The sequence below is a fragment of the Buteo buteo genome, chromosome 4 (assembly GCF_964188355.1).
Source record: "Buteo buteo chromosome 4, bButBut1.hap1.1, whole genome shotgun sequence".
NCBI lineage: Eukaryota > Metazoa > Chordata > Aves > Accipitriformes > Accipitridae > Buteo > Buteo buteo.
In genome coordinates this window covers 25,603,362-25,619,594 of record NC_134174.1, presented here as the reverse complement: position 1 = coordinate 25,619,594, position 16,233 = coordinate 25,603,362, and the positions used below count along the sequence as shown (strand labels likewise).

The 16,233-nt window shown below is 40.4% G+C and overlaps 1 protein-coding gene across 1 annotated transcript in view; it reads left to right on the top strand.

Annotated features, from left to right (window-relative positions):
• The window catches only part of CPED1 (cadherin like and PC-esterase domain containing 1), a 170,010-nt gene that overhangs the window by 22,992 nt on the left and 130,785 nt on the right, over positions 1-16,233 (top strand). Inside the window, exon 10 of the mRNA XM_075025008.1 lies at positions 627-813. Within this exon, the coding sequence (XP_074881109.1) occupies positions 627-813 (187 nt within the window). The remainder of the gene's footprint in view (positions 1-626; positions 814-16,233) is intronic.

Genomic DNA, 16,233 nt, shown 5'->3' with positions numbered 1-16,233 from the left:
GTGTCTCTGCCAGTCGTCCTCTGGGCTGTATCTTGTTGGACTAATAAAGCAATAAGGTACTGACAAAGTTACATTTAATTTTCTGGAAGCACAGCATCTGCAGTGCTGTTTAGGATTCCTCTGCATGCTTTTACCTCAGAACTCTTCTTACTTTTCTTAGTCACGCTGCATAACAGAACTCAGACCCCTGCACTTACCATCTGTGTAGGCCCCATGTTCCTTGGAACAGTTTACATGGGACCAACCAAGTCTTCTCTGCTAGGTGACCGACAGATCAGCCTGAGGCCACAGTCAAAGTCAGCTGGCAAATACTGTTACCCAAATTTCAGCCAAAGGTGTTTCCATGAAGGGAAGACCATGGTTTAAAGATCCTCCGTTTCTGCTCTGAACTTTTGAACCCTTGCAATATCAGTCCAAAATGAAGGTAGAAAAAACAGGGAGGCAGACAAAATGGAATTTGTGGTCAGAAGTCCCTGATATAAAGAGAATTCTTAATTATACCAGAAATATTTCCCAAATTGTCACAGTAAGTTGCTAGTTTCTTTTTGTGAAAAATAACAGCTATATATTATACTGCTGAGGAATGTCCTATCTTACAGCCATTGTATTTTCATTGTTTCCTGTAGATCAATGACTCCATTCTCCAGTACTTTGGAAGCCGTACGAGAAGAGCAGTTCTGTACGCACCTCCTGCCCACCGTGAAACCGACCGTCAACTCTGTCAGCGCATCCTGGCAAAACATGGATATACAGTCACAGTCCTTGAAAACAGGAGGCTGATGGAAGATCCCAGGCTTGAGGGCCCTTATCACAGTAAGAATAATTGGACTTAGTTAATTCATTAATTACTAAATGTCAGCTATTGATCCATCATTCTTCCACAGAGGTAAAGCTTATAAACTCTACATGCGAGTAAGGATACAAGCCAAATTCTAGTGCTTCCCAGTTATGCAGCTAATTTTCCACAATTAGATGATTCTTCCATTAGATGCTTCCTTCTGTTAAAAAATGCAGCAGAGTGATTCATCATAGTCTTGACAACCAAATCAGATCAGTTTGGTTCCCGATGACTTCTCATACCAATATAATTGTGGAGTGATTTTCAGTAGAGCATTTCATAGCAAAACAAATACCTGCTACATTTGGGTCTTTCTCATTTTCTCTCTTAGGAAAAAGCTGTATGCATGAAGGTACGCTTTTTCCTCTGGTAAAGTTTTGATTGTTCTGTAATGTTCACACTAAGCTTGCTAAAGAACACGATACAGAGGAAGTATATTTCGCACTTGCTGCAGATGCTGGGGTAAATTACTGCTGGTTCTTAGTTCCTGTTGAAATTTGATCACAGTTAAAACAGGCTACTGAAGAAGCTTGGTCTCTTGCACAAGGGACTGTAGCTTTGTGGTGTGGAGTTATACTGACAGAGGAGCTTTGGGCACCAGTTATATATATGCTGACCATGTTTAAGTGCTCTTGGATACCTTAGAGGTATGAACTGAAACTGTGATCTCAGTTTGGTCTTTTGTTGGAAGTCAGTTTTGGAACTGGAAAGCTTTGAAAAAAATGCACAGGCCACCATTCTGTCAGGAGAAAAACAGTGTGGTTGGTTATTTCTCGTGCTAAGGGGAGTGCTGCTTGCATCATTCAGGCTTGCAATACATTCCTGGGGTTACCAGAGAGCTCAGTTTTGCTTTGTGCTTTAACCAATCAGAGTAGTTTCATAGATGAAAAACGGAAGTATTTCACATGGATGAGGCTGCTCAAAATTCAACCACTAATTTCAAGTTTCTTTAAGAAATTTTGTTGGAAATAAGGTACATGCAGTTTTCTTGGAAGGCTGTACTGAGAAATAGTAAATTGTCTTCACCTCGGTCTTTTATTTTAATCTGGTTTCAGATGCACCTTTCAGCTACTCCTTGCCTTGAGTACTTTCCATCAGAAAGTGACAAGATACAGTGTGTCCACAGGTTTTTCTCATGTCAGATGTGCCACAGAGAAAAGATAGCATTTCTGGGGACGATGTGCACCATCTCTGTGAAATACTTTTGTTTCAAATGGCCAAGGAAGTGGGGAGGCGAAATTCAGTTATGACTTAGAACAAATCACTGTACTAGATTTTGCTACAGTGATCAACCCAGGTTCAGGTTCTCCAGTGCAAGTTTTTACCCTCCAAACACTGCCTCTGCAGAAATCAACTTAACTGTGGATATTTACATTTTACAGGCTAGCACCAGTACTTCCTGCAGTATTTTTCCAGTAATGAAAAAAAAAAAAGTTTTAGGTATTTTCCAGGAACATGCTACAGCTTCCAGCAGATGTTGGAGTATGTTAAAAAGTCAAATGCTTGCCAATTTAAGGTAAAGTGTAAGACTCTACTAATTCCATTTCATGGCAACATAAGTCTGCCTTCAACTAGTCCCTGTGTTATGTAAGTGCCTAGCTTTCAAGTTTTGTTTTAAAAACAAGAAGTAAGTAAAAGAGCATGTCTGCATGCCAAATCAGTAATCTTTTCTTAGAACTAAACAAGTTATGCTCAAAGTTATTTTTCTTTGCCAGTAGATGATGGGGTTTACTGTTCTGGATGGGATAGTACTCCTTATTTTGGAGAAGGATATTTTGAGCTATGCTTTATCATAATATTTTCCTAATAGGAGTGTTATAAATTATTAAAAAATACGTTCCTTGAAGCCTCTATTAAAAAGATACAGATAATGGACTGAGAACCATAGCTCATGAATGTTGTGGAAAATCTATAAAAAGAGTAATTCCTTCTTACTTGGTATTATTTAGCAGCTCTATCCAGTGCTTTTATTTTTGAGCAGTCTGTCTTACTCGTGTATCTTTCAAAGTTCACTCTAATTTTGAAAGGATTTTTTGTTTAGAATGGCTGAGAGCCAAGAGTCTAGCTGAAGTCATATATGGAAAAAAATTCACCACAAAACATTCCTAACTTTTTTGTGCTGGCCCGCTATTCATTTTGGGACCAGTTCTGCTCCTGTTTGAAACTGAAATGTGACAGCTCTGCACACTGATCTTCCAGGGAGATCCTCCACACCTGGGCTGCAGCACTGTGTCAAGTTCATTGCTGTCAGAGAGAAACATCAAGAGAATAGTTTTCTTCCGCGGAAATTTTTCACTTCTTACAGACCAACCAAAACATTTTGAGTTTTGGTAACTGGGAAATGGTTGGCTAAAAAGGAAAAGGATACCTTTTTTTTTCAGGCAAAGAGACTGCGGTTTATGGGTTTCCTATGAAAAATCTGTACAGATGCTTTCTGCAGTAAAATATAAATTATTCAAACCCCTAATTTTTCACTGAAAAATAGCTCTGTCAGTAAATTCTCAAGCAGCTTTGGTTGAACAAAAAGTAGCTGTGCTTTCACCATTCCTTAGCAATTAAACACACATGGAGGGAAAAGCCCATGGACTGATGATATCTATGCCTGCTCTAAGCTCTTTGAGTCTTCCTTTTGCGGCAGCCCTAAATGATCCAGTTTTTCTGTAAGGTTTAACACATCTCTTAGTCTGCTTCTGGGATGGAGATAGAGAGGCAGTACTGTGTTAGTAGCAGATGACAGGGTAGTCAAGTTTTGCAGAGAGCTGGGATTGCCACCTTGGGCATGCAGCTGCTGCTGGGATAGATCTGTTTTAGCATGGTCAGTATCTCCAGTATCTGTGGTAAGTCCATCATGAAGCAAGCAGTGCAAATGGAGTAGGATAACACCTGATGAGAAAGGTATCAGGTTGTATTGGCCAGCACATCTATAAATGGTACACTTGTTTTGTTTGCCAGCTAGGCAGAAGAAGGTGTGCTTGGTGTGTTGTTCCTTCCTTCCTCCTCCTTTTTTTAAAAGTGAGAATCTGCTCATAGAGACATAGCCTCTGGGACACGTTCTGCCTTTGCTGCAGCCTGGGAGCAGGTTTGAAACCGATGTCACACAGCTTCATGGAAAATAATAAAAGGGTCAGAAGGAGGAGTGAGAAAGCCCCACACATCCAGGCTTTCTCCTGGGAGGTTTTCTGTGCTGAGCTGCACAAGCCGCAGACCTTCCTTCCCTCAGCCCAGCACAGAGCTGTGCTGCTCTATCAGGGATGAGTGGGATGAGCCGCCTGGCTTCAGAGCACCCGTAGGTCCTCCCAGAGTGGCAAACGCTGGAGAAGAACTTGCCAAATATTTTCCAGAGTCTTCTGCCTTCTTCCCTGTCCTTCCAGTCCGAGAAGCTCTCATCTCTGGGGCCATGGCAAAGATTAACAGGATCTGTGGGTCCCTATGGCTCTGTAATGCCCTGCCAACATTTTCACAACTTTAAGAGGAAAGTTTTATCTCAGAAATGTGTTGCATTAAAATGCTTTTCTGCCCTCCAGAAATAACATTCCCTAGTTACTGTCTGCTGCCTGAACCTTTCCTGAATTCCACACTTTCCCCAGATGACATCTTCTAAGATAATCTGCTTATATCTTTCTTTCTGGAGCCATCAGTTTTTCTGTCCTTTGCTCAATATGCCTGCCTCATTAGTCAATGGTGACCTGCCTTTTATAGGCAATTTCTAAATTTCTCAATTCTTTACTAATAGTTACACAAATCTCAGAAAACTGCAGGCTCTGAAAAACATGTGCAGTTGTATGCTACAAACCTAACCAGCCAGTTTTAATTCATTCTGCAATAACGTGCAAAATTCTGCTGTTACTGCTAGCTTTTGGAGTGGAAAAGATTGTGCATAACCTTAATGATAGCCAGTCAGTTTGGCCATGGAAAAAAGCACATCTATTCAGGCCGCTGGCAAACTGAGTGCAGTGTAACATTATATGCTCCCTGCTGCCTTAGAACGTTAATTTTAATAATTCGGTGGAAGTTTGTGCAATCGCAATGGGTGACTTTAAAAAAAGAATCATAAACCATTTTCATAGTATTGATTTTACAGGATCATTTCCTATTTTTAGAATACTACAGTTAAGTATTTAAACTTTACTATGGCTTCTGTTTGCAGTTTGAGTGACATCCACTAAAGATGAAATTTTAGCCATGCCATTAGAAAGATCGTTACAGTACATATATTGACTTGGGTTTTTTTTTGTGATTTATTGTTCCGTAAGACAAGTATTGAACCCAACTTAGCTTTGGTTGATATTTATCTCTTGGGTCAATAAGTCTTGATATTTATTTCCACTGGAATCAATACCAGCTTCATGTCCTATTTCTCACCTGAGATTGTTAAGTGGAGATCATATACTATATATATCCTTAAATCTACATATATTGCAAAGTATATTAGATCTGAAGTTATTTCCTCTTTGCTGACCTTATCAATATGCACCGAATTCTGTTCTGTTTTCTGCCATTTTAAGAGCACACTGTGTTTAAGTACTTGGCTCTGTAAATTAAGTCCTGGTTCCAGCAGCTAACTATGAGGATGATCTGGCTTTTTGCAGATGTGGGAGCGGTGCTTGGGTGGAGCTGCTCCAAGAACAGGAAGGGATGAGTGAGGCAACAGACCCATGGGAGCAAATCCGAGCAAATCTTGGCCTTTCTCTTTATGTACTGGTGGCAAGAGATCTGTCTGGCATTTAAGGTGGCATCTCATGGCATTACTTACGTATTACCGCAAGGAGTGAATAACCCCTCATTGTTAAAGAACCTGAATATACGCAGACATAACTTATTTTGCTGTAAAATGCTGATTTGAGAATTGTTGTATTGTTATGGCAGATATGGCCTCAGCTGCCTCCCTCCTTGGCTCTCTGTGGAGTGCTGTTGCTTCCTTGTACCCAGTGGTTGCTCCCTGTAAAAGCTGCTGCTTGGGGAATGTCAGGAAGCGTGAGCCTGCAGGAGCAATCACAGGTGTTCAGCAGATGTGGAGTGATGCTAGCTGCAGGTTTCTGTCTCTCTCTGGATGGTGCATGACTGAAGAAGCAGTTGGGGACAGATGAAAGAAAATTCTGCTTTGATTCTCCCCAAAAGCAATTTTCCAAGTCAATCTTTGTCAATTTTTCATTTTTGTTTTTTTTGGGGTATCCTTTGGAAAATCTGCTCTTTAAAGAAAATCTACATTTTCCATGGGAAAAAAATGCCTGTGTCTGTTCACTTCTATTCACAGTAGGACTAAGAGGCACAGAAATGTTGCCACACCAGAGTTAGAGATGGAGAAACTAGGATAAAAACCATATGAGTCACTGTCAGAACTAGGATGAAATGCATGCTCCTTGCTGTATATCTTTATGTTATTCCTTTAGCATATTGTATCACCTCTGGTACTCCTCACTATTCATACTTTTGACCAGAGGCTAAATCAGCAAAAGAATCAGCTTAATTGCTGACATCTGGCCAGCAGCAAGGTAGAAACTTACAGAAGTGCTTCTTCATAAGTGCAGCCAGTAATAGTTTCCTCAGGGCTGCTAATTAGTCTAGAGAATAAACCACTGCCGTGGGATTCGGAGGCCCCCAGGGCCATGTCTGGTGACTGTCAGACATTTGCTTTTCATTTTCCAAGATGTACTATATCAGCAGAAGTAGTGAGAAAGAGGAGGTGGTAGAGACAGGAGGACAGAGTGATGCTCTTTCTTCAATGACTGTGAAGACTGGTATGACTGGGGGAACAGAGGTACTTGTTAGTGTAAAATATTCAAAAAGTCTGCTGCCAAGGAAAAAAAGAACAATTCTTCATGCCTATAGTAAATAGGATATGAAGTACTACAACAATGAAAAAGTTATGTTAGATATTAGGAAAGCTGTTTTGAGGGTAAGGCTAGTGAATTTATCAAATGGATCCCCTGGAGCTGTGGAGCATTCAATCTTAGAGGTCTTGAAATATTAGATAAAGAGATTTTATTGGGTGTAGTGTGTCCCCTTGTGGGGTAACAAGATGGACTCACAGACCTCTTGAAGTCTATGACTAGCCTTGAGAGAATGAGGCAGACAAGAAACTGAAGAGGGAAAACAGTGAGATAGAGAGATTTCAGATATGAATCAGCTGTGGTGACTCAGGACTCTGAGGAACAAGCAATGTGTAGTTTACAGCAACTTCTTAAAATGCAAAATATTCTCAAAAAAACCCAAATTTATGAGTAAATTGCTGAAAGGAGTGGGGAGAAGGGAAAGGAGGACAAAATCAGTGGTGCTTAGAGTATAGCCAACTGAAGTTTGAGAAGGTAGGAAGCAAATAACATACTCTGAAATAGGGCTGGTTTTCATGGGATGGCATGTAAAAATCAGTAGTAAGAGAACCAAATCTCCTCCCCTACTAAGTGGTTTTCTGTGGAGTTTGAAATACATTAACAGGAGTAGATAGCATTAGTTCTAACTTTACTTTTATTTCATTTTTTTTATTTTTAATTGTTCAGAGTGCAGTTAGGAGGAGACCCTACTTGCTGTTTGTTACAGCCTCGGACAAGTTTCCATGAAATCCAACTAACTTTAGCAAACAATTATAAAGACTAAAGGCCTCAAGGAAAATTGCTGGTGTGTTCTGTAAACATCTGGTTGCCATTTTCAATTACAAGGACCAACCCACTGAAGGAAGCAGTTTAGTTTTTTTGGAACAGAAATGGGACACTGGGGTTTTTGTTCTTTTTCATAGTGGAGAGTAAAGGAAATGTCAGGAATAGAGAGGTCACTAGATGCTCAGCTTTTATAAATACAAAAGTCTCTGAGAAAATTAAAGTAAATTGAAATCAGGTTCTGAAAGTGTAAACAACCCTGTGGAGGTAAGGTTAAATAAGCAGGACTGGAGATCCTAGCATGCCAGCAAAAGCACAAGATCATTCTATCATAAGTAAGTCATTTAAAATATGGTGCAAAATAATAATGGTGAGGCTAGTCACAGAAGTATTTTGTGGGTTACCATAAAAATACATGTATATCTTCAAATCTAGCAGATGTAACTTCTCTTCCAAAAATCATTTTGGTTAACTGTTGGTACAAATTTATAGCTCATGGTATACAAAACTGGTTGGTTTCCTAATGCAAATACATGCCATGTGAGTCCTTGGCAAACAAGTAAAACTTACTTGTCAAAACTTACGGCAAAGTTTTGACAAGTAAAATTTCAGAAGTATTCTTTTTGCATGTTGTTGAGCGAGGAGCTTCCTAAACAAACTAAATAGGTAGAAATGTGATCCTCAGAGCATACTGAGTTACAAGCATACTTAATGTTTGTTAAGTTTGTTCTGCTTCCTTGAAATGAAAGTTAATATAGTTTTAGGAAAAAAAAGGTATGCCAGAAACATACATGGTCTTGATCACTTTTTAATTTTGCTTTTAGCAATTAAGCCTGGCTATTTGCCAACTAGTTGAAAGTGGATGCCCAATCTCATGCCACAGACATCATTAGTTTCAGTACAAAACAAATCAGTTTCTGACATACTCAAATAAATGCTGTTCTGTAATGTGATGCTGTGGTTTCTTGCTAGAAAATCTAAATGCATAGTATATTTTTCTGAACAATATGTATTCTCCTTCCTAATTATTAGCAGAACTTATTCATGTTTTCTAGCAGAAGAGCACACAAGCTATTTTTTGTATCACTAAAATAAACCCTCTACAGAATTGTACTAAAACCTCTGTTTCAAACGCACTCTTTTCCTTGAGAAAGGGAAATTCTTTATTTGTTCATAACAGAAGATAAGGACATTGAACTTTGTCAAGTTAAAACCAAAATATAGCATTTAGTCATAAAGTTACCAAACATACCTTTCTTTGAATGTTCTTTTTAGTCATATAAACAGAACATACAGGCCAGTGGAGAGTGGTATTTATTGGGCTGACTTGGATCTTACAATAATTAAAATATTACACACTGATTACACAGTGAGCTAAAATTAAAATTTTGCTGGAATAAATTATGTCATGTTAATAGACTCTGAAAAACACCAGTGTCCAGACAGATACACACATTGGCCAAAGGAAAGCAACAATGTGCAAGTCCACTGAAATTAAATAAATACAAGGGATTAAGGTGTAAGTATACAAGCTTTATAATATGCTAGTAACATGCAAATTCTGTAAAAGAGTTTGAGGCAATGTTTTGTAACTGTAGCCTATGGGATAAGAAAGTAGCAGCAGATAGTTGTTTATTCAAGTATTTTTAAAATGCTTCCCTTTAAAAAATGAATCCTGGCTCTGGTAGGGTTCAAGCAGAGACTCTGGTTTATAAATATATATGTCTGTTCCTAAATGTCAGATGATTGTCTACTAATATAGGTGCTAGGAGAATGACAGTAAGTCTAGCCAGAAGCCTGTAGCAGTCCTGCCAGAGCACTCTCTCTAAGGGATTGTTGCATGAGTGTTGACCAGTGTTTTGGCTGCTGGAAGCTGTGCCCCTTTTTGACAGACTCACTGCTTCTGAGCCCTGGTCAGCTGTGAGAAGTGTGGTGTCTTTCCTCATTGTGCTCCCATTTTAGGTAGAGGCATTATATACCACCAAAACCAAAACATTTTTATTTTTTTTTTACTTTAGCTACCATGACTTTTGTTGGTTCAGATAGCAAAAAGCTTATACACTGTGTGTGCCTTCATTGTAATTTGCAGCCAGCCCACTCCATTCCTAGGTTCAGATTCCAACTTTCTCCAGCTGCATCCGCTTTCAGCTGACAGGTCTTTTGAATGCTGCATCCCCAAAATGCCCCAGACATCAAAAGTGCAGTAGCCACCCATGGGTTAGAACATGTTTCTGAAAATGTCACGCACCATATTGTTTTTACACTGACTTATTTTACATCAGATGGGAACCTTTCCTTCATGAGGGGAATGATTATTCTACCCTTCTGATATTCATTATACTCCCTCAAAGTTGATTTTTCAGTGTAATATTGAATATTCTTTTATGCGGCCCCTGAAGTTGTCAGGTTTGGAGGTAATTCTAGTTTGCACAGATGTTGAAGAGAAAGGAAGCTTCTCTGACATACTCAGAAATCAAAACTAACTATCCCTCAGTTTCAAGTTGGCTACGAGAGCTTTCAGATTTCTGAAAAAAAAAATTTCATACAGAAAAGTATTACTAAAAGTGACACCTACTCATTGATTAGAAAGAGAAAAACCCACATATAATTAATTTGTATCATTTTTTGGCAGATGCGTTTACTTACAAAACAATGTCCATTTTTGACAACAGAAGGGCAAAATATAGAAGGGATTTGGATTAAAAAGTAACAAAGGAATAGGATTTGACTAATTTGTAACTGGTAGCAAGATTACAAAAATATAGTCTTAACATATTTCCTCAATGGTGCCTTGCATAAGTAAAATATATTCAGACTTTGATAGAGGGAAGGACAGAAGAGCTGAGTGATATGCATTTTGGAAAGTTTGAAACAAATTATTCAAGGCAGAAGTTGTTTCTATAACAAGCTCATTGTTGTAATTACTTTGTTTCTGACATTTTTGGTAATGCTTTCCAAAATAAATATTTAGCTATAAAAAGGAGTTTCATTTTTAATTTATAGCAACTACTATAAGTGTGTATATACATAGAATATACTTTTCTTCTGCATTGTGTAAATGCAAGATGAATCTGACAGAATCACAGTTATTTTAGATCTGACAGAATACAGCTCAATTGATCAGTTATTTGAAAAAGGAACTTTTAGTGTAAAAGAAGACAAAACCATTTTTTCTTTATTTGGAAGAAAACCACTGTTTGCTACAATTCATTATTTATTTTTTTTTTACAAGAGAGAAAATAGAAAACCTATCAGCATACTGAAGTACTTTGTTAAACAGGCTGATAAACAAAATAAAAACAAGACCTAGCTATTTTGGACCAAATCAAGAAGTATTTGTCTGTCTAAATGGGAATTAGGCATTTAAAATTTTTTTTTCCATCTGGCTTCAGCAACACTCTCTCAAAAAAAGAAAAGCCTTCACTCCAGTTTCCACAACCACAGTGAGGCTAAGTATCACTGGAGCCTGTCTGGAAGTCAGTCTTCAATAAAAAATAATTGAGGTAATTTTCTGTAAAGAGTAGGCTGAAGAGAAGGACTTTAAATACATAGAGTTTGGCACATGTTAACCCCATTTTCACTTGGAATGAAGTGCTATGGCTTTAGAAAAAAGGTTAGAGGACCTTTGGAGAAAGCTCTAAGGATAGAAAGAAAGAAGTATTCAAGAAAGTACTAGCACAGAATGTAACTGTAGACTAGTTAGGTTGCCCTCTTCGTGACAGGATGATGTGTGAGGTAGGAGAAAGCAGCAGGTTTTTTTCTTCTCTACCCAGCTCCATGACACATCTGATTTACATCCCAGACGTTACAGTACACATTTTTTGCAAATCTAACAATGTGGGGGTGTCTGTTGACCTTCAAAAGTGAGAGGTCTGACCCTACATTTCTTTAAAATGTTTGGAGAGGTATTTTTAATGTCTACTTTAGAGTCCATGGTCCATGGAAGCTGTACATGATAGTCATGATGATGTCCATATCACTGACTTTCAGTAGCCCATGGCATGCCAGGTGAGTAGAGTTGAAAGGCAGCGTAGGTTGCTGCATAGAAAACAGTATCTGTGGGGAATAGTTGGAAATCTCCCTTACATTAGCCATGACTTAATTATTGCATCGCTGTCTTCTGTGGTTTTGTCCAACTCATAAATAAAATGGGTCAGTTTGCTAGTCCTGAGGACAAGTGATGCAGTGTGGCTCATGTCCATGTATCTAAACTCTTCCCCTGGCTGAGGGTGGCCTGCTCTTCACTGAGTTTTAGGAACTGCCACTGGCTTGAGCTGTCTCCTGGGGCATTGCATGGCCACCCAGGGAGAAGAAAACAAACACAGCAGATGATTGCAGGCCAGCGGTTGAGCCTGTGTCCTGACACTGTTTAGTTTAGCCATTGCCTCTATTCCCAAGCTTCTCTTTTTCAGTATTCTGACTGTTTCCTGCCTCTTGGGTATTAAGGAATCTGACACATTAATTAGGGTTGGCATAGGATGCTCGAGTGCTGTAAATGCAGTGATCAAGGGCTGCCATTCGGACTTTAAAATATGTGTCTTTGTTTCTTGCATAGGTGATCAAACACCATACTTTTAACATTGTAATTGTTATCCTAATTCATTGTAATTAGAATGAGACAGGACGTTAAGACCCATCTACTCCTTAACTGTTTATCCTGAGGCTCCTCTATATCCATAGAAGGGAAGAGGCTCTTTTCGCAGCCCTGGCACAATTTCTGCCCTTTAAAGTCAATGATGAATTCTCATTAGTGCCATAATTCAGAGGGCTTCTCAGCTCAGGTTCCTCATGTCCTGTTTCAGAGTGGGAGTGGTAGAAAGGTTGGGGTGAAGGGCAGGATGCAAAGTATACTCAAGCTGGCAGTTTGGTTTCCTTGGGCAGAAATCCTCCTCCCCAGGTGCTACCTTCCCATTGAATCACCCATTGAATCTTCTTTCCAGCCTCCAGCTCTTTCCATCTGTTGCATGCGCTTCTCTAAACACCCAGACTCTTCCTTGTAAGAGTAGCAGGATCAGCAGGCTTGGTAATAGTCTAGTGGGGAAGATGCCTGAGTACGTCTCGGGTTTGTTGCAGCTCCTGTTGAACATACTTATCCAAGTTACAGATTGCCAAATCCGACAGCCTGACAGAGGTGAGGCTGGTGCAGATCCATGCCCCTGCGTCCAACCAGCTGCGAAGCTGAGCGTGTGCTCCCAGCCGGCACACACACACCTATACACCAGGTATGTACACACACACAGGCAGCCACACAGATCAACACACTCAGCACTCACACAAACAGCACCCACGGCCTCATCCACTTGCCAGCACTCACACATGCACTTGTACACCCGCTCCAGCTGCTGCCATCATGGACACACAGACCTCTGAGCCCTGGTCCCACTCCAGGGGCTGCACTTAGAGCCCCAGACACACACACACACAAGAGAGTCTTGCTGCCAGGAAAGAGTTGGCAATGGAGTTTAGTGAGAAGACAGGACAGACCGCCCTGACCAGGTACAGGCCATGGCCAGCCAGGAGTAGCAATCAGCCCACTGCTTAGAGGTGGAAAGCCATTTTCATCCCATTATTCCTCTATTTCCATGCTTGTTCCTCTTCAAATCACCTTGACACCTCCTTTTGCTCCACTAAACTAGCCCGTAATAAGCAATTGGGAAATGCTCTTACCATGCACCTCATAATGGATCCCAAACCCTTAGACAATGCGCCTCTCCCCCTCCCCAGGTGCACAAGGTGCTTTGGGGCTCCCGTTCACCCATCGTGACGGGCACTGGGGCTGAGTCTCCCCTGGGACAGCTTGGGGGGGACCAGGGCAGGGGCTTGTGTCTCTCTGACAGGGTTACTGAGGTTCCCCCACCCAGCATCACGCCTCTGTGCTCCTTCGGGTGTGCGTGCGTACGGGTGTGTGTGTGCACGTGCATAAGAGAGAAGAATGTTCTGTGGGAGATGCCTCTCCTGCAATGTCCCTGGGAGCAGCCGGAGCAGGGTGCTATTTGTGTTCCCCCACCTGCTGCAGTTCCTCTGCGCTCCGGTGGGCACATCTGTAGATGAGCTTTTTATCACAGAACCAGCAATCACAAGCACACCTACTCTGCTTTTCAGCAAGAAAGTTGGGGGTCTGAAAAGCATAACCCATGTTCCCCTGAGTTTCTCACAGTAAAATAACAGAGCTTCAGGCCTAAACTTCCCCCTCTCCCCACCCCCCAAAATAATTGGAGTTTTAGTAAAGGTTTTTGTAATAGAATTTTTGAATCCTGGTGGTTTTGAGTCAATTGACTCTGTTGGTTTTTCATCTTAGATCTCTGTATCCAGCCATGAGGAGTTTTTCCTGTCCCCAGTGTGTTCTTCATTGCCTCATGTGTTTGTTTCCCTTCTTTTGCTACTCTGCTCTGTGAGTGACGGAGGTATTTACCTCACATATTTAAACTGCTATTTTTCTTTATGTTATCTGAAGCTTAAACAAAATAACTTTATAATAAACAGTGGGAGATCTTGAAGAATCTTGTGAATATCAGACCAGGGCGAACATATATGCACACAAGCAGTGCGCAGTTAGGTACTCAAAAGCTGTGACATGCATTCTTTTCAACTTTGATTTGCCTCACTCGCACATGATACATCCTTCCACTTCATGACTGCATGCTGCTTTTTCACATGACTTTGACTCAGGGTGCACAGAACAGGGATACTAAGTTCTTTCCTGGATATAGTCCCAAGAGTTATCAGTTAGAATAACTTGGATCACGTAGCAGTGAGGGTTATCCAAAGGCAATTGTGTCAGGCAGAATCTTCTTCCTTGGCACAGAGCAGGGTGGAGCTATTCTTCCCTTTCCACTGAGGCGTGGAGACCCGAGTGCCCTCTTCCTCATCACATGAAGCAGGGGGATGCACATGTGAAAATCTGGTAATATTTTGGTTTATTTTCTTTGATCCATGCATGGCGCACTGCTGCCTCTCATGCTCAGCCCCTAACCCTGCTACCAGGACAGGGATGTCATTGCAACTTTTGCAATGCCTATGACAGATGGAGCAAATGGAAAATAGCTTCCTTAACTATAGAGTTGCCCTCCCCATGAGCTTCTTTACCCCAGTCTGATCTCAACATGTCTCAAGTGCATGACCCTCCTTGTCCCCACATGCACATCGTCTCTTTCCAGTTTTCACCTGGTTCTTCATCCCAGTCCAGTCAGTAGCCTGTCTCTAATATCTCTCAATCCGGCTTTTCTGTCAGATAGCTTCCTTCTCCATCTTCACAGCAGGTAAGGAAGCACCTACACAGATGGATGAGCTGAGCTTTGGCAGATCTGTGACAGCTATGTGCTTTAACTAGGTACCAAGTACTTCCATCCCAGAGAAGGTTAGGTCTCAGTCCCACAATGCTTTCTTGTGCAAGTGAGAAACATATCTAGCAGCTTTGACTGTGGTAGCCTACCTTGTGTATCAAATACGTAGAGAGTAAAAATTCCAGAATTTGGGAGCAACTAGGGATGTAAATGTTTTTAGCTTGCATACAAGTAGAGCATACCATATTGGATTACCAGATGCTTTTTGTTTCACTGAGGCTTGCTATGCAGAAAGTACGTGTGGAGAGCATACCAGAGTAATCTGAATATTCATCCAAAGCACAATGTGTAAGCACAGAAGTGGAATAACAGGCTTGAGTGTTTGAACTGCCCTGATGTGTTTGCCATTGAGTCAGGACTACATATTTTCCTTTTGTTTGCTGTTGAACTCTACTGTAGCTCAGAAAGTATTTTGATGGCATATTTTCATAGCTTGAGTTGTCAGATTATACCATGATAAAAACTATAGATTGTTAGAGTTACAATCTGTAATACAACTCAGTGGAGAATTATTCTTAGCCTGACATGGTCTCTCTGCAATAAACTAAGAACCATCTAATGCACCTGTCTTACATACTGCAGTACTCTTCTCCCCATGTCAGACAAATATAATTTTTGAATGTACTTTAGCTACTTTTATTTCCAGTATTCTGGTCATTCTTCAGCTGCACAGAAAAGTATATGGATATAGTTTAATAATACTGCATATTTTTTGTGCACTACCTTTGTAATGTACTGTAAGACAGTTATCTGCAAATTGCAAAACACCACTTTAAATGATTTGCTTTAGATTTGCAAATTCTTTCATGGTTGTCTCTTATAGTAGAGTAGTTTGTTGTTTGAAGAAAGGATTGCTAATCTATTGCATGACTGAATGCAGTATAAATGGAGAAGGGATTGTCCTGTCTCTTCTCCATTTTTGTACGTATGCCTGCAATAGATTTCTTTTGCTTCTTTGAGAGAAAGTCATCTGCCTTGTATTATCAATTACTCCAGTAAGGAAAATGGTAACTGGTTGACTTAGTGGGTAGGTCCAAGGCAGTTTTAGAGTCTGAGACCAGCTGGAAACAGGAAAACATCTTGCCAAATTTGAGAAGAGTTTCGGGAGAAACACGTAGCCCTTGTCTTGTTACAGTCATTTATTTTTGTACTTTTAAAATTCTGCTTTGGATTGACAAGAAAAGCAGGCTTGCAGCGTGGCCCTTCCTGATACAAGGAAACAGTAAGAAAATAAATCTCTTTTTTCTTCAGACTAGAGTGGAAGCATTATGCCTTCCCATTTGTAGTTAGACCTAACATCTCTCCGCAGTATTTGCAGAAGAGATACAGAATAGTCAAGCATTACACTGTTTTTATGGGTGAGGCACTGCAACAGGACTTCAAATGGCTATTTCACTCCCCAAATTCTGAACTCAGATCTGACTGTGCATTAATTCTTGAGCACAGGTCAATGTTTTGT